General features: G+C 38.6%; 1 protein-coding gene across 1 annotated transcript in view; it reads right to left on the reverse strand.

The window, feature by feature from the left end:
* MAN1A1 (mannosidase alpha class 1A member 1) overlaps positions 1-23,366 on the reverse strand; it is a 147,325-nt gene that overhangs the window by 56,382 nt on the left and 67,577 nt on the right. The window contains exon 5 of the mRNA XM_065630753.1: positions 5,045-5,139. Within this exon, the coding sequence (XP_065486825.1) occupies positions 5,045-5,139 (95 nt within the window). The remainder of the gene's footprint in view (positions 1-5,044; positions 5,140-23,366) is intronic.

Below are 23,366 nucleotides of genomic sequence, written 5' to 3' on the forward strand. Positions count from 1 at the left end.
TAGGAAAATTTTGCAAAATAATGTAACATTCACATTTCAGGCATTTCTGATAGTATATGCAGGGGCATTAATTTGTCCAAAAAGGTTTAATGAATTTGTGTTTGGATCCTTTCTTTATATTTTCAAACTTTTCCACTCCATTAGGATTCCTTCACAAACGATAAAGGAATATACTTTTAAGTGCATTGATTATGGTATTTTAGAAGTCCCGGAACTCAAAGAGAACTGTTCTGTTATACGCTGACATCTACATCTTTTAAGAATACTAGAGTTCTTCTAATGAGGCAAGACACTAAAGACATTTTGAAGGCTATCTATTTCTCAGGGCACATGAGACCCTAAACATGTTCTGAAACAGGGAATTACTTTGAAACTTTAAAATATTTTCAAGGAAGTTTTGTTGCCTGAAGATCAACTTTTCATATCTCAGTGGTTGGTTTATCAGTCACATTTCCTCCTAGGTGGAAGGTGCTCACAGATGAGCTCCTTCAAATGCCTGCAACCTAAAATACTGCCTGTGCTCTGAAATACCAGAGCATATGCCCCAGAAGAGAACACCACCTGTGCCTGTGTCACCCGGGCAGACACCGTGTCATTTTAGCATAAAATCCCTTGCAAAAGTCGTCAGGCTCTGGTGGGCAAGCAAGACTGGTGGGGGGGAGCCATCCTGCTTGGTGCAACTGTCATGGAACAGGAATCTCACCTGGTGGTAAAACCTAAAGCATTCAAAATAAAATATTATGGGCATATTTTTCCTTGTTATTCTATTTTTTTCAAGTAACATGTGAGAAAAAAAGACTGTTTTTTGAGGGTGTGCTGTGGGTGTATCTTATTCTGAATCCACACGGTGGCTCTGAGGGCTCAGTAACTCCAAGAAGTGTTTGTTCGTACGTTGAACGCTTTGAGGCATGGAAAGGTCTGTGACATAACTTAAATATTCTATACAAAACGAGATAATGAAAACTCCAATAATTTAGAAAAAAAAAAAATCAAAAGAGGATCTTGCTTTAAAATCATGCTGACAACATCCCAATAGAATAAATACTGCAGTTTTGTCACTTCCATCCTCAGTTACCTACAAATGACTAACTACTTTGTTCATATAACGCAGCAAGTCCTCTATCTCACTTAGTAAAATATATAATATTGAATTCAACTCATGTCCACTGTTTATGTATAATCAATGCTAAAGTATAAAAGGCAAAAAGTCCTAGGCTGATACCTGATACAGTAAATATTTTATGTTTATGTCGAGTAAATCTTATCACACAAATTAATCCAATTTATTTCAAACTCCTCCTTTTTGACTTCTGTTAGGCTCCCCTGCTCTGACCTACTCCACCCATACCTCAGAGCTTTTCCTTCTGTAAGAACTTCCTGTGGTTCCTATATCTATACATTATTTACTTCTGTCACTGAGCCAGTGGAATGAGCACACTATCCCCCTCAGCCACCACAACATTTGAAACTGGCTGGACATCCAAAAACCCCATTTCTAGTTTGTTCTGTTTCCAGAAATAAAAAAAATATTTAGCCCAGTTGAAAACTTTTTCATTAAGGTAAGGCATTGAGTATTTTCCAAAGTTCCAGATGCACTTCAATGTTATATGATACATTGATTCTTCATAAAAAGCCAGGCACCTTAATGTCTACAGTATTGCTACATGGTAGCACACAAGGGATCATAAATAACCTTAAAACAACTATTCAACTGGTCAACATACAGAGAGCAAACATTTTATGGAAAATATATTCATTCATATAAGAATGCTTCTGGGTTGCTTATTAGAAAGTAGCAATGTGGTCTTATTGGAACAAATAGCGACTAAAAAAAAGGGGTGAAAAAGTGACAAAGAGAGACAATTTTCATCCAAAAGAAAAACATTGTACAGGATCTTATACTGAGAAGTTTACTCCTGATCGATCCAGTAGACTAACAACAAACTGGATTCTCCTCTCTATTTCACAGCTGGGTGTCATCCAATAAACACAGTCCCTATACAACTTCCTTTTTACAGGGGTAAAATTAAATAGATACATTAAAAGGGTTACTTGATCCTGCTAACATGATGCAAGCTGGATATCTGTTAAGATTACTGAAATCGATGAGAGAGTTATAATTTCAGATTTTTTAATTTCTATAAATCTGAGAGGTATATTACAGAAGTGCACAAGCAATTTGACCACTCAGTCATAAATTACTTGAAGTTTTTAGAGATAAAGGAAAACGAACATTTTTCCAAGAAGAAGCCACATTGTCATGGCTCACTGAGAAGAAAAATAAAGGATCATGAACTAGTAGTATTTTAAGAAGCTGTTATAGTTCCTGTTTTAGAAGTACTGAAGACAAAATACCTAAACAAAGGATTTGGGTGAGGGGGGAAAATAAATAAACAAATAAATAGATAAAGAAAAGTGGGTTTGCAGCTTGTGCTCCTTATCCCCAAAAGAAGACCAAAAATCTGTCATGCCACCACCGCTTCATACACTTTTTCCCTCTCCAGCCTCTCTTTGTACCAGCGTTTTCAGCCAGAAGAGTCAGTAAGAGCTATACAAACTGGTTACTCAAATAAGCAAGTGAGTCATAAAAGGAACTACAAATTTGGCAGTACAAGCAGAAGTGAGAAATGCTGAAGACAAATTGAAGATACAGAGCAACACCAAGAACACCAAAAATACGGAAATGCAACTGAAATGTTTAGAAAGAAAGAAAAGGAAATCCCAGTACTAACTACTTAAAATGTACCTTGGAGACAAAAGGAAATTTTACGAACGCACTCAAGAACTGGCTAATAATTTTAGCAGAACAATAGTACAGTGAACTTTTTAACATATTTGATAATCAGGGTTCCACAAATAAGACAGTATGTGTCCCACGGTCATTAAGTTGTAAGGAAAGAAGCAGGATGAAGAAAAATTGGAGAAGAGTACAAGACTTTAGGTGGATGCCCTTGGTATATAAGGACATACTCAGGAAAAATCACATATGTATGTCTACACATAGAGGCACCAAGGAGAGAGCAAGTCTGGCTATGATGACACAGGACGAGCAGAGAAAAACTATTTTGCAAAGAATATTTGCATAGTGAAACAAATATCCAGCTCATCTGCTAATCCAAAAATAGTAATTTAAAAATAACCACTGACACCCACAATCTATTGTGAGTGTTCTCCAATTTGAAGCATAAATCAAAATAAAATGAAATAAAATACTAATCAGAAATGAGGCATATTAGATCTGTAATATATGCAGGCTTCAGTAGCTTAGCTTCTCCTAAGCCTGGATGACAGCTTATTTGTTTACACACAGTATTATGGAAGAGTCATCTAGTGAAGGTCAAATCTAGACAGATGTGCAAGGATTCAGAATGAATAACCAAGAACCCAGCTTCTAATGTAACTTCTTCTGCCACAGCACATGAAGTTATCTCGGCAGAGATCCTTTTCCACTTTGGTGCCAGATAAGAAATTAATCCCTTTTGCATCATTACCTTGTAGTGTCTGTGGTTGACATTTGCAGTGCACCACAGCAGTTGTTGTGAGAAGCTGGGAACAAAACCATAAAGACCGATCACAGAATTTGGACTATTTGCAAAAACCATTGACATATTTAGTAAATAAGCAGGGATTTAGGTACGGGCTACACATAAGACAAATTTTCAGCCTAAATACCTTAAATACATTTACATAGACTATATAGAATAAGGTACTGTTGTGTTGCAATTACAAATGTATGCTAGCGTTTCATACTCTGAAGTTTTAGTAATGGCTTAAGAACAAATACCCAACAAACTTCAAGCTGTTTTGCTACTGAACTTCTGCAGAACTCATTAAAGTCTGCTGAGAAGAAATCATTAGCATGTGTGAACGTAACCGAAGTCCAGGGATCATCACTGGTCAGCAGCTAATCAGCCCTTCAACATCGAGAAAGTTCAGGAGGTGCTCACTCCCTCCTGCTCCTGCACACAGAGCTGCTTTTTGCCTCCTGCCTCACTTCTGTTCAAAAGGAAGGCAGATGATAAGCTGGTCTGAACTGACACACCAGGGGTTTCTGTAGGACTGGCTCTGGGGCATTTACTGGGAAGCCTGAAGCAAACGCAGTCAACCAAGCAAACATGCCAGTGTATGTCCCACTCTGGGGAAAAGGTGTACCCATAAATACAGAACAAGCAGAGAACAGTGGAAGATGCTGACTGTCAAGGAGGGAATCACGCAAAAATACACAACACAATGCCAACACACGTCCATGTGAAATTCTTCTTGATCCACTTTCTTGCAACAGGTGGTGCTGGGGTTTATTCGCAGCATGAAGAAAGCTGACGTGTCATTAAAAATACACAAATATACCCTACAGGTCTAAGTTTCAATATTCTTCCCTAGGCACTGCAAAGAAAACATTTTTTTTTTTTACCAGCACAGTATCAGCACCAGCAGGCCTGAGATGGACCAAGTAATTGCTGACATGTGTTTAGAGTCAGATACCAGAGGCCAGGATGACTGCAGGAGAGCACATGTTTCCTGGAGCAAACACACAGCTGCCTTCAAAGCACAGCTGGCCAAAGAAAACCCATTCCCCCAGAGAGGGTGCGAACCAGCAAGTCTCTTTTAGCAGGTATTACTTTCATATCTCGAAATGAAGGACACATTGATACTGCATTTGAGAACAGGTGAAAATAGGAGCACAAAGTGGCTGGAAACATTATCCTTTCAGAGCAGCACATGCCCTTTTGCTTTTAACCTGCCTATAACAATGCTAAAAGCCATGAAGGGCTTCAGGAAAAGTGATGAGCAACATACTGACAAAAAAGCAGTCAGTTCTGAGGTGAATAAATGTATTTCTATGTGCATTCTTGTGCATAAAATGTGTATCTACTTAAATTTTCCAATATAAACTGTAGAACCTAGGATGTTATATCAACTTTTATCTAGCTGGAAAGACAAAAACTGTGCAGCAGTTCTAATAGTTCTGTGGTGAAGATGGTTTCGACGTAACTTTTTATATGAGCTATATTTTATATGAGCTATATAGAAGCAGTTATTTTACCTCTTGATATTAAGCAATGCCCAAGGTATCCCAGTGGGAGTGTTGAAAGCAGGTAGCAATTTCTCTCCAAGCTCCACTGCCTTTTTTCGGAAAACCTGGAAGTTAAGAAGAAACAAAGTGTTGGAAAACGCACTGTTGCTCCCACTAAATTAATTTAGATAATACCATTATTGAGCATATAATATAAGTAATCTCAGCACAATGAAGTGTCCCTGTTTTTTTAGAGTGATGTCAGAGGAACGAAGCTGCGCAATCCATTTTCCCTTACACATGGTAACGGGGAACTCACACAGCAGGATCACACAATGACGATGCCCAGACAATCTGCATGTGGCACGACTAGCATCAAGGCAGAGACATCGGCACGGCCAGACCCACTCCAGTTTGGGCAGAGCTGCTTGTGCACTCCCTGTGGTGCCTGCAACGTGCGCTGGGGTCGGGGAGGGGGGACATTAGCTGGGGATGCTGCTGGGTCCAGGCTGGGTATCAAATACCAGATGGGTATCAATGCCATGATTACTCCAAAAATTGGAATATACCCCTACAGATAACTGAGACTTAACTGGTCTTTAGCAGGTAAAGAGTTTCAGGTTACATCTTAAAAAACAGAAGCGGAAAGACCTCAATTGCTTAACATGTGCCCACAAGAATGACAAACAATTTAACATTAGGAACTTTTACGTTCAGAGTAATGGTTACAAAGCTAGAACAAAGAGTATTTTGCTCTCCTTCAACTGCCAGCTAAACTCAGGTTACATTAACCTGACTTTTCAAGCTCTAGTAAGAGAGTTTTTAATTAGAAGCAATATTGTTCCAGCTTAAATATAGAAACCTATTTAGTGGTTTCAATATGTGGATGTTCAAGGCCTATTTGCTTGGAATTACACTGGGATCCTGTACAACACTGAAAGGGATTATCCCAGGTATAGTAGCCAAAATAGCAAAGTCACCTTTGTCGTTCTTTCTTTCTAATAATGGCTCCCTTCAATTTATTTTTTTCCCCTCAGACATATTTATGATGAATTTTTACTTATTTATGTACATAAATCAACTTGTACATCTGATGTATCTCATGGTATTGCCAAGTACGGTACAGTAAATTTTTGCAGAAGGAAAACAACACATATATGTTTATGTGAATATATAAATAAAGACATTTGCTGGTCAAAACAAGGTAATGAAGAAATCTCTTTCCACACAAATAAAATATGACATCTAAAATTCCATTTTCCAAAAGCCACTTAGAGTAAAGGCTTTTATTATCGAAAAATAAATGATCAGGAGAGAATATAAAACTCCAGAATAATCACATTACCATAAAGAAGCTCCAGACTACCCCACAGTTCATTCATATGACACAGATCTCCAGATTTCTGTGACAACAATCCAAGAGTCAGAATTACAGTACAGATATTTTGAGAAAGGTTAAGTAATTTGAAGTCAAATTATGGTTGGAGTCAGAAAACTTTTTCAAGTGGATTGCATATGAGCGCTGGGAGAAACTTGAAGCAAGGCAACAGGGAAAACCACTTGCTTGGAAATCCCTTCATCATCCATGTTATTTCTGACTTCTCAGTTTATCAGTTGTGTGGATTCTACTGAGACTTAGTTACGGATTTGTGATCTTTATCCATCATAGAATTCAGTCTCCCCAAGGGTTAAAACCTTGAGAGACACTCAGAGACAGCTGGTGCAGAACATAATTATCTCTCAGCAGATCTGCCTGAGAGGAGTGAGGGAAAGCAACCCTAGCAGGAGCAGGAGATTTCCCCTCCTGACCTTACACAGCCACATTTGTTCACCTTGGCCTGTTGAACCCAAACCTACGCTTCGCTCTTTCAGCACGAGAGGCCTCCTCAGCCTTTCACGACATATGGTGCCACCAACTCATCAGCTCACCTTGGTATCCCTGCCCTGAAACACTGAAGTATTAACAGGAGAGCGGCTCTGACGACCCTCCCAAGCAACGGGCACACAAGGACCTCAAGTTTCTGTAAAAGCATCTGCTGCACAGTGTAAAACCCTATCTTTCACCATATGTAAAGGGGGTAGATATTTTATGGATTGTGGTTAGAGGTGCCATACGTACTCATTTTAGATGTGTTTTTAAGGACAAGAGGAGATCTCTCTTTCAAAAAGCACACACGTTTAACCATGGAAGTGGCAGCAAGGCTGAGTAACTGCTGTACCTTACAGGCTGTGTTAATCCTTCCTCATTAAAAAGATCACATGCAAGCTCGGAAAGAGGTCTGTTACAATAATTGCTTCTGGACAAAAATTTGGTGTTTGAATTAAATATTTGAGGTACAGCAATAATGCTTTACTTTCAAATATTTCTACCGTCATATATTTTTTCAATTCTATTGTATTTCTTTTATAAATTAACAACCCAATTTCTTTCAAAATAAAATTGCCTACTTCATGGAAATGTCAAAAATAGTGGTTGTCAAAACATAAACATATCCAATACGAAGCAGCAAGGAAATATCGTTCCACATATGGATATGCAAGGAAAATGTTATTCACTCCTGATAAAGAGAGTCCTCTGAACACCAACAATAGAACACACTGAAGCTGGGCATTCCAACTTCTTTCTTGTCCACAACGAATCTCTTCCAATATAGTAAACTATTTTCTTATTAGGCAACTAGAAAAAGATAATTAAAAAATTATTTTTAAACCACCATGCAATTTTGGAACAAGTCTTGAGGTGAAGATGTGCTTCTCGTTTACAAGATAATTTCAACAGGTTATTACTACTGCATGCTAGTGATTCTCCTTCCCCTCTTAAAGTTAAAAAAAAGAAAAGTCAGCTATGGACACTATCCCATTTTATCTCTAGGGCTAATTTAACATGGCTGAACAAATGACTGGTAAATCACTATCTATTAAGTAGAACAGTATAGGCAAGAATGACAAGACACAATAAATAGCAACTTCATGCGGCAAAGTTATGCTCTTTCAGCAAGGGTAAAATGGTGAAGATTAGTAAAGGAACCATTGTATTTTTCAATTTGCAGCTGTAAAGGTTAAAAATAATACAAAAAGTGGGTGCTGTAATTATTGCACAATGTCCACAATGTTCACTGTATTTGTCTTTTGCAGTAACTTCTAATATTGAACAAGAAATAAATATTGCACAGAGTAAGGTTTTTTGAATAATAAAAGTAAATAAACAATAGAAACTTCTACTTAACATCTCTATTGCTGACATTAATTTCAACTTTTTGCCAAGCCCTAATCTCTCCCCGCTATCACTCAGTAAAGTCAAATTTTTTGTTAAGGAAAAGTATGACAGCTGTTATTGAGATACACAAAGTAAAGGCAGAAACGACAGAGCAGAAAAATGAGAAAACATTATATGTAATAAAGGAAAATATGTACAGCAAAATTTCCCATCAAATGGCTATCTTGAGAGGCTTGAGGACCTTTGCTGGCCTCTCCCATGGATGCTCAGCCAGCAGTAATGAAGGCTCACTTACACAAGGCACTCTGACGGGATCAGAGCTGGCAGAAGCCGTCACGGTCCCACGCCTGCACCCACCCTTCATCTCATGTTCCCACACCCCTGAGTTCTCCTGGCTGAAATTCTCACCTGCTAAAAGTCTACAAACCACTCCCAAGACCTCCACTGCTCTATCATTTCTAGATTGTGTACTTTTTAAGGAAGAGGGACTATGGAGTTATTTCCCTGCCATATCAGCTGTGCCTTTATCAGGTGACACAATGAGTGAGCCACACTATAATCAATCCCTTCTTTTAAATTGAGGATTCAGAGGAAAGCATTGTGGCTAGATTTAAACAGCAACCAAACCACTAAAAATTGCACTGACATTTAACTCGGCTGGATACTACACTACAACAAAGAAAACTACGATAAGTGCAGCATTGTGATTCAGGAAAGAAAATTATAATTGAAACCTGCCAGAAATATATGATCAGTATGTAACACTATAAAGTGATTAGGTAGGACATTGAATGCTTTCTCAAGCATTTCTCTCTAACTTAATTTTTGCCAGAAGACAGATTTTGGATGCAAGATAATCCTTCTTTTTAAACTCAAAGTATTATTAGCATTTTTTAAAACGTTTACATAAGATCTCTAACAAACTTGTATGATACTGATTCTCTCTGTGTGAAGGTCTTGTGTAATAAAGTCTCCTCGATGGAATAAATACACGGACATCTTCACACTCTGCAGTCCTACTCACAATTAAAATTGGCACTAAAGCAAATTAGACACTTACTATAATCATATAATAGATTATACAGAAGATAGAGTTACTACATTTTCTATTAAGATATCTATTTACTGTTGATTATTAGTTAAACTAAACTCAATGCAGCACCTTCATCATCCTTTGAGTTACCATCTCAAGTGCCTTATACAAACACAAGTGTCACACCAAACCCTGTCACCATTGCCCCAAGCCAGCAATACTTCCAACAACATTTGAGTACGCAGCAACACATAAACAAGAAATCCACCTCTCTGTCTGTTCGTTCCACAGGCAGCACACATAGCAAGCCAGGGAGCAAAAAATCATTTTCTCTCTCCATTAGATGCTCTTAATTATTTTTTAAATACATATACATTTTTGGTCTTCATAAGAGAGAACAAACTGACTGGGGAGCTTCCCTCACCCCACCACCACTGCCCAAGCTGCCTTTGCACAGCACCGTACCTGTACGGGTCATGATTCCCAAAACCAAGAGTCATCCACTTCCTCAGGAACTACAATCTGCGTCTTTCATTCTAGTAGGACTGCCAGCACTATTACCAAAAAAGGTAAGGCAAGTAACCACATTCACATACACAGTATGTTCAGTCAGCAGTTTTCCTACAGTAATTGTTTTTCTAATAAAAATTTCCTTATTTCTCTCAAATGTGACCTTAATTCAGTGAGGTACTCCTGCTCAGAAAAGCAGTTTGGGTACGGGTTTTTTCTTGTTCTGCTTACTTTGTGCCATTGATGCAAATGTAGAGGTTTTGGGTGTGAATCGGGACACAGAGACAAACTTTGGATGAAAACCAAGTTGTGAATTTAATGAACCAAGTTTTCCAAATAACCATAATTTAAAGCAGTTACTTGTATTTGCTACACAACCTTGTGTCATGCAGATATCAAAAGTGTATTTTGTAATTTTTTTTAATGGCTCTGGAGAAAAAGTATTTTTCTTTTAAAGGAGATTGTTGAAAGAGATCATACATCCAGAACTCCGTTGCTTGTGTTAGAAGACCCAATCCCACAATCAATCAGACTTTGCAGACTCTTGTGCCTATTATCAATTCTCATTAGGGAAAACAGTGTTCCAACAGAGAAATGAGGATCTGCCTGCAAAGATGCAACCACAGGACTCAGACCAGAGCTATCATTTGGTGAGCACTGGCTTTCATTATAGTGCAAGAATGTTATCTCCTCTGGATAAACAAAAACGTTTCCTCTAGCTGGAATGACAAATCCCTTGGAAAATGCTAGATTGCCCCATCATAGAGTTAATTGCTGTTGCTAATCAGGAAGAAAACACAGGAAACAAAGAAATATCTTAGAATTGCACACGAGGCACCTATAATTAAAAAAGAGCATAACATGCCACATTATAATAAATAAAAGAACAGCCAGAATTCTGCCTTAAAAAGTCTTCCATCCAAGGGAAACCAGAAGTTAAATTTTAACACCAGTGGACACAATCCTATTTTTTTTTTCTATTGACAAAGACATTTTCTCCACATTTCTAATTCTGTCAAATTAAGTGTTTTTCATTTTTGTTTTATATTTACAAATAAAAACTGACAAGCCACTAAGTGAGATTTATTGCTTTCTTTCCTGTACCTGACTGCCCTTCCCAGTAGCGTAAGGAATGAATATTTCAGTGCAAAAGCAGGAAACGAGAGCAGAAAAATGAACAGGGACAGGCTCTTTACTGCTCTTCAGAACACTGAATAGAAATCCTTTCAGTGTAACAAATGTTGATTTAAGTTTAAAGTGATCTGCTAACAAAAGAGAACTCTCTTAAAAGAACTTGTTCCAATATCTTCTTCCCTGAAACACAATCCAGGATTTTTGCTATGTTTGCATTTGTTTTATTTTTACAATGAAAGATTAGAAATGCTACAAAAGTTGGGGCAGTCCACCTGACATACCATAATACCTGAAACAGGGTAAGCTGAATTCTTTCACCACCTTCAAAAGCAAGCGATACGACACTTAGGTGTCATATTATTTGAAATAATTTCCTATAGCATATTTTCAGTGTTTATGACACCTGGATAAGTTACCCAGCTGCTGGCATTAATTCAGCAGCAAATACTGGTTTTGCAATTATGGTAACTTTGACACTAGCAGATGCTTTTGAGTTTAATTTCAGTCAGTCCTCACTCCTGGCTGAGTCAACACAGTTATGAATTATCTATGCTACAAGGTGAGGTGACATTTTATAACATTTCTGGAAACAACCGTTGCCATAAGTCACATCAGTGTGGTAGCCAGTACCAACAGAAGCAGCCCAATGCACTTCATTTTGAACCTTCACAGCTGTAGTAATATTTATTGTACACCCAGATCCAGAGTGCCAAGAGCATGTTCTGAGCACTTCCCCAGGAAACAGACTGGGTTCAAGACCAACTTGCTGCTCCAGGCCAGCCCCGGTCCTGCTGGACCTGAGAGGAGCACACGAAAAATGCAACACCCAACGCGTGAGCTCATCTCCAGCCCAGGGCTGCACCCAACCTCATGTCTTCCTACCAGGATACAGAAGAAGACAGTGCACTAAGAATGAACAGCACCACTCAAGGCTACACCTACAGTGGTCAAAGACAAGCCAGACCTAATCAACACAACTACTCCAGAGTCAGCATCATGTTTACCAGAACTCTAACTTTTGGGAGGGCTTTCTGGTTTGCAAGCATAGCATCAGACCCAAAGCACCTTCCCCCATCTGTACTATGTTGCACAAAGCTAATAAGCTTACCCAGCCCCCCAGACCAGAGGGTCACTGATGGCCGAACGGAGCAGGCATGGCTCTCCTGCGGCTGCACCACCCTGGAGCTCAGAGGCTTGGCTGCATGGGGGAAGTTGCTCTACAAAGGCATGGGGATGCTTCCGTGCTAAACGCCCTAAAACAGGAGTGTCAAACTCATTTTCACCAGGCTCCACATCATCCTCGCAGTTGCCTTCAAAGGGCCGAATGAAATATAAGGACCATATAAATGTAGTTGCCCTAAAGCTCCCACACTTAGTGCTGCCCCAGTCAAACCCCGCAACAGGGGCATCCCAGGCACGGTCAGCCGAGGCAGAGGAAAGCTGATCATGAGCTGGGAATGTAATTCAGCACTGTTTCTGTAAAAGCACAGTAAAGGAAAAAATCCGTGCTTTAGCTCCTTTACAAAGAACGGTTTGTCACACCTTCACACAAGAATTTTGACTGGACAGAGCTGCATTTTATTTTATTGAGAACTGAAACGAGGCCGGCCCCTCCTCCCCAGAGATGAGCAAACCGCAACTAGTGGGGTTTCCATCCCAGCAGGATGCCGGCAGAGGGAGCACAAGTTCAGTTGTTACACAGCACAGCCAAGGGGCATCTTGGGTTTAGGAGATGTCAAACATCCCAGGAAAAGGACTAAATTTTTTTAAAAAAACTTGGGTAAATAATCTCAGGTACTCTCTCACTAAAATTCTCAAAGCAGCACTAGTTTTCATACAAATTCCCCCCTCACACACATAAACAATACGACAGCTGTATAAAGCAGGAGAAACATTACATTTAAAAATAATGACAATCTGCAGCCATTCCCACAATCCTGCTTGACATCTACCATCATACAGTGCTGGGCACGTAACGTGTTAAAAGACAAATGTTTTTCAGTGGAGAGGGCCTGGAAAATACAGGTCCTGTAGTAAAAGGGGACTTTCTATTCCAATCTAAGGCTGAAACAGCCACAGGGTAGTATTTATAATGAGCTCTTCAGTACGGGAATTCAAAGCTTGTATACGACACATCTGTAAGAGCTGTGGGCATCAGGGAGCTCAAACCCTGCGAAAGCTCTTGGCACCCAAGATGATGTGGTGATTCAGGAAGGTGTACAGAAGTTTCCAGCTTTTGAAAACTGTGATTGTAGAAGCATGCAAATAACTCCACTAGAGAGATGCAGGCAGCTGGTGGTGTCTGAGAGCAAAAACTCTATCTCACCTGCAAACTACTAGAGCAGCAGGTGTCTTTTTCACAACATGAAAAAATGGCTAAGCTTTTAGATTTGTACTGCCATTCCCAGAATACTCCAGAATGCTCGTTACCAGCTTGTAGAAGCAAATCTACTTTAAAAAGATGCATATTATAAAAATTAGATTATATTTCTGAAAAGAAAAACCCAAACCCTTGTTTTATTCAATTAGCCTTTTTTGTTTCACTGATGGCAAGAAAATTAATTTTCTTTTCTAGCTGATTGTTGTACCAAAGAAGTCACATAGTACCATCAAGAGTCCCTCTCTGTAGAAAAGACTGTACAAAACTTAATCAAATGGAAGTAACTGGATTAGTGAGAGATTTCCAGATTTAATCCAAATGTACATAGCAACAAGCACAAAACCCCTCAAGTTATCAGCAGTAGCTAACTCATGTAATTACTTCAGTTGCTTTTTAACTAAAGAATTTTTAACTGGATCCATTGTGTTTCAAAATCTTATTTTAAGATGGCCTGTAATGAATGGTACAAACTAGCAGAAAGAAGGCAAGACATGAAACCAAGAAATACTTATACACATCTGACTTGCACTTTAGAATTGGAGTGAAGGAAGAAATTGCTAAATAACTGCAGAACTGAAAAATCATAAAGGAAGAGTTTGTTCCAGTTATATTTAGTTATTTCCTCTTGTGCTATTCATGTGTGTTTTAAGATTGCTCACATAGACATAAACTCCAAGAACTATTTAACAGGAAGAACTTTTAGATCACAAGAGAAAAAGTAGCTGCTAATTTATCTACTAATGTCAAGAAAGCATTAGTTTTTTTTAAAGTTTATGTGTCCTTCCACAATTAGCAGCTTATCTACAATCCAGTAGTACCTGGAAAGCTCATGAACTGACCATTTAATAATATATCTGTTGTGATCATTCAAGAAAATTTGGTCATGAATGTAGTAAACAAATTTTAATGATTACCTGTAATAAAAGAAATGTTATGAAAAAAGGCTTTTGAGAATTCCTCACCCCAAACTCAGAGCAGCCTTAATTTTTCAAGAGGAGCCATACACAGCATGCACAATGAGTAATGAGTTGGATTTGCTGCACATGTGCAGATCAACTGCACACTGGCAGCTGGTGCCTGAGACCCAGACCACAGGTAACAAGTGTCACACCTACAAAAGCTGCGCTCAAATCTTAGAGGTTCTAAAATCCCACACTACCCCAAGCAAATAAATTATGAAACAGCTTGGTGTCAGTAAACCAGTGTCAAAGACTTGGGATGCAAGTCTTGTGTCCTGTCAGCAACAGAAAGCCTGGAGTACCAGGTCTGCAGTCGAATGAAGCGCATGTTTCTAGCAAGGGCAGATAGCAAGCTAGCAGGCATTAAAAATGTCAGCAGCCCATGACAAAAGATCTAGTTGAAGTTTTAAATCTCTGTTTTTACCTGGTATCCACATAACTGGAACAGGATATTAACCCACTATGGTATGTCCTGCTCTGAACAACAAGCAGCACTGTAAGAGGCACCATACAACTGAAAGATGAACAGACACCACCACCACTAAAAATCTCCTTCCCAAGACCCCTCCATCCCTAGCAACAAACAAACAAACCTCAGACCTGCAGAAGTCTGATATTCAAACACTTGGATGCTGTTGAGAGACACTGTCAGCCCTAGAGGCAACTTGTAGACTAACACCAGGCAAGGATGTCAAGAGCACAAAATATGTCATGTATTTAGTGCTCAGGTCTTCTACAGTTAAGGAAGATGATACATGTATTCGAAAATCTATTGGATGTAAGTAAATACAAATGGAATTAAAAATATGGTATATACAATGGAAACTCATTACATTTTGAAGCAATACAGAAAACATCTGGATGTCATCTTAGAGGTTTGTGTTTTTCCTGATTAAGGAAACAGCTGCCTTAGTAAAATTACTCATATCCACCGGTAATGAAGAGTATCTTTTAGCACAATTCCTCTGTTAAGCCACAAGCATCTGCTTCCTAATTTTCTTTTTATTTAATCTTGTGTACACAGCCCAAGTGCTGTAACAACAAATTTAAATAGCTGCCTCGTTTTACATCTTGCAAGCTATCATATCTACACAAAGAACAGTGCTTTCCATATGAAACTCTCCTTTCAAGCAGGTGACCATGGAGAGGTGATTTGCAACACCATCTGTGTAAAAGGAGGGGGTGGAGGAGCCTAATAAACTTTGCATGGTGAATCAATAATTACATCCTTAACGCAGCATAAAGTGCTAACAGAAGATTCATTCCTAGCCTTGTAAATTCAGCGGTATCTTTTAATTCCAATACCATTAAGTGCATCAGAGTGATGCCTTCACTCAAAAGTACAGTCCTAGACCACAGTGGCAGGCACAGAAAAGGCTAAAATCACTCTGTGTACGTAAAGGACATTCTATTTGCTTTTTTAATGTTAACAGCAAATGGAGAGCTGTTTGTTTCAGCCAGCATTACATGATACTTGTAAGTTTGTTCCAGCTGTTAATGGAGTGAGTTTTAAAGGATGCTTATCAAATATACAAGTATAACAACAGGAACAGGATACCAAGAATGCCTACTTCAATTGTTCTTCTGCTCATTTTTATTCTAACTTCATTTATTCATTTTAATATTTTACTCCAACATCAGAATAATGGCTTAATGAAACAACTCTCAACAGTTGGAATCAAAAGGGTCCTTGGACAAAGAGGTCCACAGCTCAGGATCTCCCACATCCTGCCATCTTCCTTGAATGGACCAAATGGGTATCTGCAGAGCAAACCTGGTCAGCTCAACAAGCCAATGGAAAATACCTAATCTGTATTTTTGTTCTGGTCCCCCTCAAAAAGATGGTCTTCCTGAATCACCACATAGTCTCCATCTGACACCATCACAGGTATTTTAAATCAGGTATTTATGACCCTCAGAGGACAGTCCTCAAATGGTTAAAATTTATACTGACAATGTCCTCACACCAGGTAGGACAGATTAGCTCTTTTCCAGCCAATTCAGGGTTTGTGCCTCTTGGAAAGAGTTTCACCTCTTGTTGTAGAGCAATTGTTGCGGGTCTGCATGCAAGGTGCTTCAGACAGCCAAGGGGCTGTGTTTTCATGAAGCTGTGACTGAAAGTTCACAGAGTCACAGAATGGTTGAGGTTGGAAGGGACCTGTGGAAGGACCTCTGCAACTCATCTGGTCCAACCACCCTGCTCCAGCAGGGCCACCTAGAGCCAGTTGCCCAGGACCATGTCCAGAGGGCTTCTGAATATCTCTAAGGATGGAGACTCCACGATCTCTCTGGGCAGCCTGTGCCAGTGCTCAGTCACCCTCGCAGTAAAAACATGTTTCCTGATCTTCATAGTAAACCTCCTGTGACTCAGTTTCTCCTGAAAGTTATATATAAATGTTATACATATATTGTGACACAGCATTTGGGCATGTACAGGGCAGTGTCATAGTGTAGTCCTAAGTGACTTTTGTCCTACAGCTTCAGCAGATGCTGGAACAAACTATTTATCAACAAGAGTCTCCTAAAGTAGCGGTGGCTTGCTTTAGAACAAAGCAAGCAGTAAACTAATAATAACAACAACTAATAACTAGTGAATTACATGCAACACAGGTGACAAAAGGATTAGGGCAAGGAACAGAGCAGGACGAGAATCCAAACGGACAAGTTTGAATACTGAAGTTTTAAAAATAAGTCATAATGTCGGGCACAGAATTACAGTTTCAGGCTTTACACAGTCCTAATTAAACACAAAAAGCTTAAGGGGTATCATCTGCATTGAAGTTTACTCTAACGTCCTTTACCAGAGATCCTCTCTTCCTCTTCACACATAGGCAATTCCACTGACCGTTAATTTGATGTGTTCATCGACACAAGAAGAATAAATTAAAAACTACTCTCAGAGTGTTTCTTCTGTTCTTTAAACGTATATCAAATATTTAATGAGTATCTGCTGAAAATTAATGTTGTGTTTTAAGGCTGTCCCACGTTTAAGCAGTAAAGCACTTGTTTTAATCCTTATACTAGGATTGCAGTCGATAGAAATTTCCTTATTTTAGGATCTGAGATACTGGACATATCATAAATATCTTAAAAAAATAAAACCATCCCAAGTACAAAGACAGTGCCAACTGTCTCTCTGTTAGATTTACAGCATGGATGCAAGGAACTTAGGAACAAGCCATTTGATCCTGAAATTCTCTCATTGATCTTTCTCTGCCACTAGTAGTTACAGACTACTTCTGTTTCACTTTTATATATATATGGAAAAGGAACCAAGAGTTTTATCCATTCCAGCCCTAAAGTTTCAGTGGTTTCTCAGATTACAAGTAAATGTTAATAACTGTCACAACCACTAACATCATAGAAACTACTTCTTTCATTTGTTTTTGTAAATTCCATTAAAAACAATGGGATCGAGAGGTACCATTTGGGAAAATTCAGCTTGGATTTACAACTGTGCAAACACCTTAGCTTTGCTCCATGACAAGGTGAGTTTTGTAACACTAGCAGTTGCATTGGTGATGATTCCTAAGAAGTTATTTTTCAAGGGAGGGGAACATGATAAAATTTAGCACACTCTGCAGGTTCCTTTCTCCACAAGACCTCTGACACAGCATCGAACTGGCTATTTATACAAGTAATGTAACAAGAAAACTTCTTTTGTATAGCAGGAAAAGAAGATGACGGTTTCTTAGCTCAGTGCTTTTTTATTGTTGAGATTTCTCTGAAAGACAATAGTCACTGAATTGCCTGATGAATAACGGGCACGTTCAAAATAAGCCTAGATGAAGTACTTCTGTATTTTTCTTAAGTTCAGCATAAGAAATGTGAACTCTCTTGTAGTTCTTTTTATGTCAGGCAAACAGGAGGCTTCAAGAGAGAACTGTGATTTAAGAAGCTGCTTTTATATTGTAAGTTAAATCATCAGGCAGAGTGATTCAATTCCTTTCTGTTTACTGTAAGACTATTTCTCTTACTGGGCAATCCATAAAACTGAAGTGACTAAAATATAAGGAGGCAAGCAGACATTTCCAATTCCTAAGAGTCAGAAACAAGTGCTCTGACTGAAAAGCAGTGCTGCCTGCAAGTCATAAATTTATGAGCAATTCAACTGTTTCTCTGAATTCCCTGCAGTTAAACTTCAAAATCATTCCTACAGGTAAACAGACATAAGATGTTACCTCTGAAGATTAACATCATTTTTTAATGCAGTGTATATTTGGAGGAAATAATGGTTAGAAGTATTAACAAAGATGTCAGGTATGCATATTAGCATATATAGGTATCATTATACTGCTTTCCAACCCCCCTCTTGAAGCAAGTGGAAAGCAAAAAAGACATTACAGTCATAAAAAAAAAAATCTCGGTTTTTATCAAAACTCATGACATGGCTTTAGTGTTTTATTTTACTGTTTGACTGAACACTTCACACAGCCATTCCTAGAGAGAATACTTTGCAGGTTTCGCTACATTATTTTTATATTTGATAGTATGTAAATCGAAACATTACAGTACTTTAACTGTAATTTCAAGTTGGAACTAGATCTAAAAAGGTCTTAAAAGTATGAGTTAGAAAAGGGGCATCTTAGCACCAGCTCCACTGATGACTTCTATCGCCAACTGTCATAGTTCATCAACAAAAAACTGGTTAAGCCAGGAGGAGTTCCTCGCTATCTCAGTAAATCTTTACTTTTGGCCTAGGGTCAGTTAATAAGCGTATTAACTTAACACACAACCTTCAAGCAAATCCGAAAGGCTGGTGGCATTTAACATCAGAGTAGGTCTGCCTAGACATGCTGAACACCATCCCCATAGTGTCCTGCACCAGTGTGACAATGTTTACCCAGAGAATCTCAGCAGTTACTGATCTTGCCTGGAATCAGGAAGATTATTTGTTCTTCCCTCTAGAATGTAAATGAAAATAAAAGCAACTCTGGAGAGAAAGGACTGAGCAGAGACTGAATGATATTTGTAAGAGATACCCTACAAGTAGCAAATGCTGATGAGAAGGTTTGAGTTATTCATTGGTTTTGCATGATAAAAGGAAAAAGATTGAAATTTGTCTGTACACTATGAATAGTGGTTTTTTTAAGAACAAGTTGGGAAAAATAGCATTCTTTAAGAAATGGCATTGTGAGCTGCTGACTTTGTTCTGCAGCTGTTGGTTTGAAGAAAACAAAAAAGAGTCTTCAAAGAAAAATGGAGGAGAATGAATTTCACAGCATATCCTTTTCACATGATGATCCTGAGGATCTACTGGACTGTAAAATTATCTAGTCATGCTTGCAAAAATTAAGGACAACTTGCCCCTCAAGGGACAACATGACTTCAAATCACTAAACTGGACTGAACCAGCTTCCAAAAACAACTAGTGTGGTTATTTTGCTTAGGCTGCAAAAGCAGATGACTGCCTAAAGGCTGAAGAAAAGAAACAAACCAGACACATCTAGTTCTTCAGATTAGCTAGTTACAGAGCCCTTCTGGTAGTTCAATGCATCTGAATTGCAAGAAACTATGGAAATGGCCCTTGATGCCAGAAGGAAGATTGCTTTTTGTCAATTCAAGGTTGACTCCACTCCAGTAACACTGCTGCTGGAATCATCTTCCTTGTTTGCTCTAGAGTTTTGTTAGTTTTACATAGGGTTGGTTTTTTTGGATGTTAAAACAAACGTTTGAGCCTTCATGTAGCTGAATGACAAGAGTCACTTCCTACTCTACTGTCTAAATTAGCTACTATTTGAAGGAAATATCGAGGTCAGGTGGGGTAACATAAGCAACGAAAGGTGTTTCAGTGAAGAATATCAGAAGTGAACACATCAAGCAAAATCCAAATTCATCAGAATATCTTACCACTTCCTGACCTCTCCTACATCTTATGCTTTACTGGAAAATTAAACAGTAAGATAGCTGACCAGATAACACCTGTGGGAATGCAAAAGTATAATACCTGTTGACAAAAGACTTGCAATGTAAACAGCTAAGAGACTGAACCTGCTGTTTAAATACACCCTAAACTAACTTTCCTTGGGGAAAGCAAATAAGATTTATATAAATGACTGGCACTACGTATTACTCCTCTTTTCCACCTTTCAAATCTTCAAGTGATTTTGTTCATTCTCTTCTCAGTCTTTAGCTTAAGAAGATTTTGCAGTTTGCCCATTTCTGTGTGCTTAGCCCTATGCAACGTAGCACTTATATTCACTGACTTGAGGAAAACCAAGGATTTGTCTTTCAAATGCTTCGTGACAGCTCTGTTTAAGGGCAATCACCTGCCAAAAACCCAAATTCCCCTTGGCATCTGCTGTGCCGGAAGTGGCGCAGGTTTTTTCATGCGAACATCTTTTCCAAATTCCTTCTCAATCATTTGCACATCATGTGCAAATCCAGTCTACGTATGGCAGAGGGAAGCTTTTGGCACAGGAGAGGCAGGAACTGCACTAATTTATCAACCACAACATTTATCAATATTATTCAACTGTTGCATTTTTACAAACAAATGGCACACAAATAGCATGTGGATTCCCGCCACTTCCAAAGGACCTGGTAAAAGCTCCCTTCTTGCCTTTCCTTTCAAATCTTTCGGATTTCTGTTGTTGGAAAAGCACGAGCAACAGATCCTGCCAAAAAAAATACACAGGCCAATTAGCACTCTCCATATATTGATCCCAAGAGTTCACACTAACTTAAAGCCAGTAAATCTAGTTTGTATCTGTTTCAAATTTGATCTGCTGAGCAAGATGTATTGCTAAATCCAAAGGAGACTAAAAGGATATCTGTTTCGTCTGCAGCAAAGATGCCATTATCTGTACCTATTGCTGGAGGCGTGAAGGGCATCCAAGAATACCAATGATGTCTGCTTCTGATTTCAGGCATTCAATTTTTGCAATGATTTTCAGTTAGCTTGAAGCAGCAGGACTTGTATGCGGCACAAAATGGTGTTGTGTAGCAAATCTCTAATGTGATCCTTCAAACAGCAAATTGAATGAGGAACTTTCCCAACTTCATTATGAATTTCTATTCACTTCATCTGTATTTAAAACACTTAGAATTAATTAATGCTTACATATTTTTTAGTAGAAATAATTACAATTTTTGCAAAAAGATATAGAAGTAGAAGGATTCTCTGCCGAAGTCAGATTTGGGAACCTTAGTAGTTGCCAACAGAATTAAAAACACAGAAAACTTCTACTGGATGGTTTATGATTTATCTTTTCTAAGCTAATATGGAGAGGATGTTATCATCTACTGAACTTCCAACTTAATGAAAAACAACCTCTGGATCAGACTCAGTCTACGGAGACAGAGGACAGAATGGAATCTTACAAAAACCAGCTAAATGTTGTGAAAGATTTAGACAAAGAAATGAAGAGTTACTCCATGCTGAGAGTAAAATGCAGGTCCACACTGGTTTTACCTGTACTTTTTTGGGAAAAAAATTCAATATGATGATTCAGTAACATTTATTACTTATCAACTAATTGAACTTTTATGACATATCCACAGAGAGAATATACTTTCCCAAATATTTTATATAGCCTAGAATTAAAGGAGGGTAAATTAATGCTGATCTATTCCTACTGTCAGCACTGAGATATTTTTATGTTGCTTTCATTTGTAGAAATAAGTGAAATTGTTGGCTGTGAAATTATATGTAAGAATTATTCTTTAGATATGGATAGTATATTTGCAACAATCTCAACATTGCTTGCAAACGGCTCCACAGAACCACATATTTAACCATATATTGTACATTTTCTACTAACTTTGCAGAACAGGATAATCTCACTAACTCTTTGGGCAACATGCTTCTACTCCCTTTTTGTTCTGCTTTATTATTGCAATTGCATTTGGTGCTGCTAAATGATAGAACTGAATACTGAGATAAATGAAAGAGATAAATGTCTTGGAGACTGAATTCCTTTGCAGATACACGGTGACTCTGGACAGACTGTTAATAGCATATCATTTCTTCTGTACACATGCAAATAATTCTCTTTCCGCTTCTCAAAAGGAAAGCACCCACACTAGTATTTCTGGTAGGCATGCCCTCTCCAACTGTTCTGTAGAACCACAATCAAGTGAAGCTGTAGGAGCTGGTTGAGAGCCAAATCCTCAGAACAAACAAATCAGCTCCCTCTGCTTAATAATATAGCTCATGAGCTTATGTCAAACACACCGGCTGTTACAATCACAATCAGATATTACTTAGCTCTCATTATCATCCATTCTCCTTTCTAATAGTTTACCAGCTTCAGCATCAGACTACAGTAGGCTGGAGGTGAGCAGGGATTTTTGTTAAAATTAATGTAACGTGCAATAAAGCATTTTGACTTAGTTATTTCTAAAGTCAATGCATGAATGCAAAAAATGGTCAAGTAAGCTTGCCACGGGGAAAACCAATTTTTTTTTGTTGTTTCGAAGAAGCTCCCCAAACAAACTCCTTTCAGTTATGCAAAAGGAAAACCACTAAAAGTGAAGAATGTGGTTACGTACAGGTCAGAGTTCTAAACTCATGTTTCTCAGACCAAAATCAGGGCTCTGGCTCCCGGTTTCATAGTAGGCTTAGTTATGGCAGCTACAGCAGACCATCACCATAGCTGCTCTGTCCCCCTGCTGTAGATATTCACCATGATGACGGACATCTGAAAGAGAAACTGCTGAACTCCAGCAGGTAGCAATTCACTGAATGAATGTAAATTGCCACTATTTTCACTTTACCTTCACTTTAGAGTAGCCCGAGGGACTTTATTATGAGGCACAAAAATTGTTGTTGATGGCAGGTGATTGTGTGCCTGGTATAGAGGCTCCACAGGGCTTCACGTACTTAGAGCTGTGCATTTATACATGGTATCAGTAACTCCAAAGCAGAGAGGGAAGAGAAGGAAAAACAAGAAGCAAAATTTGAAATAAGTGCAAGTCTTAAAATCAGGATCTCTGTTACTATTCTTTGAAGTTTCCACAGCATTAGGTATGGGGCCAGCTTGAGTGGCAGAGTTGCACAGAGCAGCTGAGCATGTAGCATAGTGAGAAAGGGGACAGGAGCATCAGAAACGAGGAAGCTTTTGGACTACAGGGAACCTATTGAAGAGAGATGCACATCAACAGCAACGGTGTAATTG

The sequence above is a fragment of the Caloenas nicobarica genome, chromosome 3 (assembly GCF_036013445.1).
Source record: "Caloenas nicobarica isolate bCalNic1 chromosome 3, bCalNic1.hap1, whole genome shotgun sequence".
Lineage (NCBI taxonomy): Eukaryota > Metazoa > Chordata > Aves > Columbiformes > Columbidae > Caloenas > Caloenas nicobarica.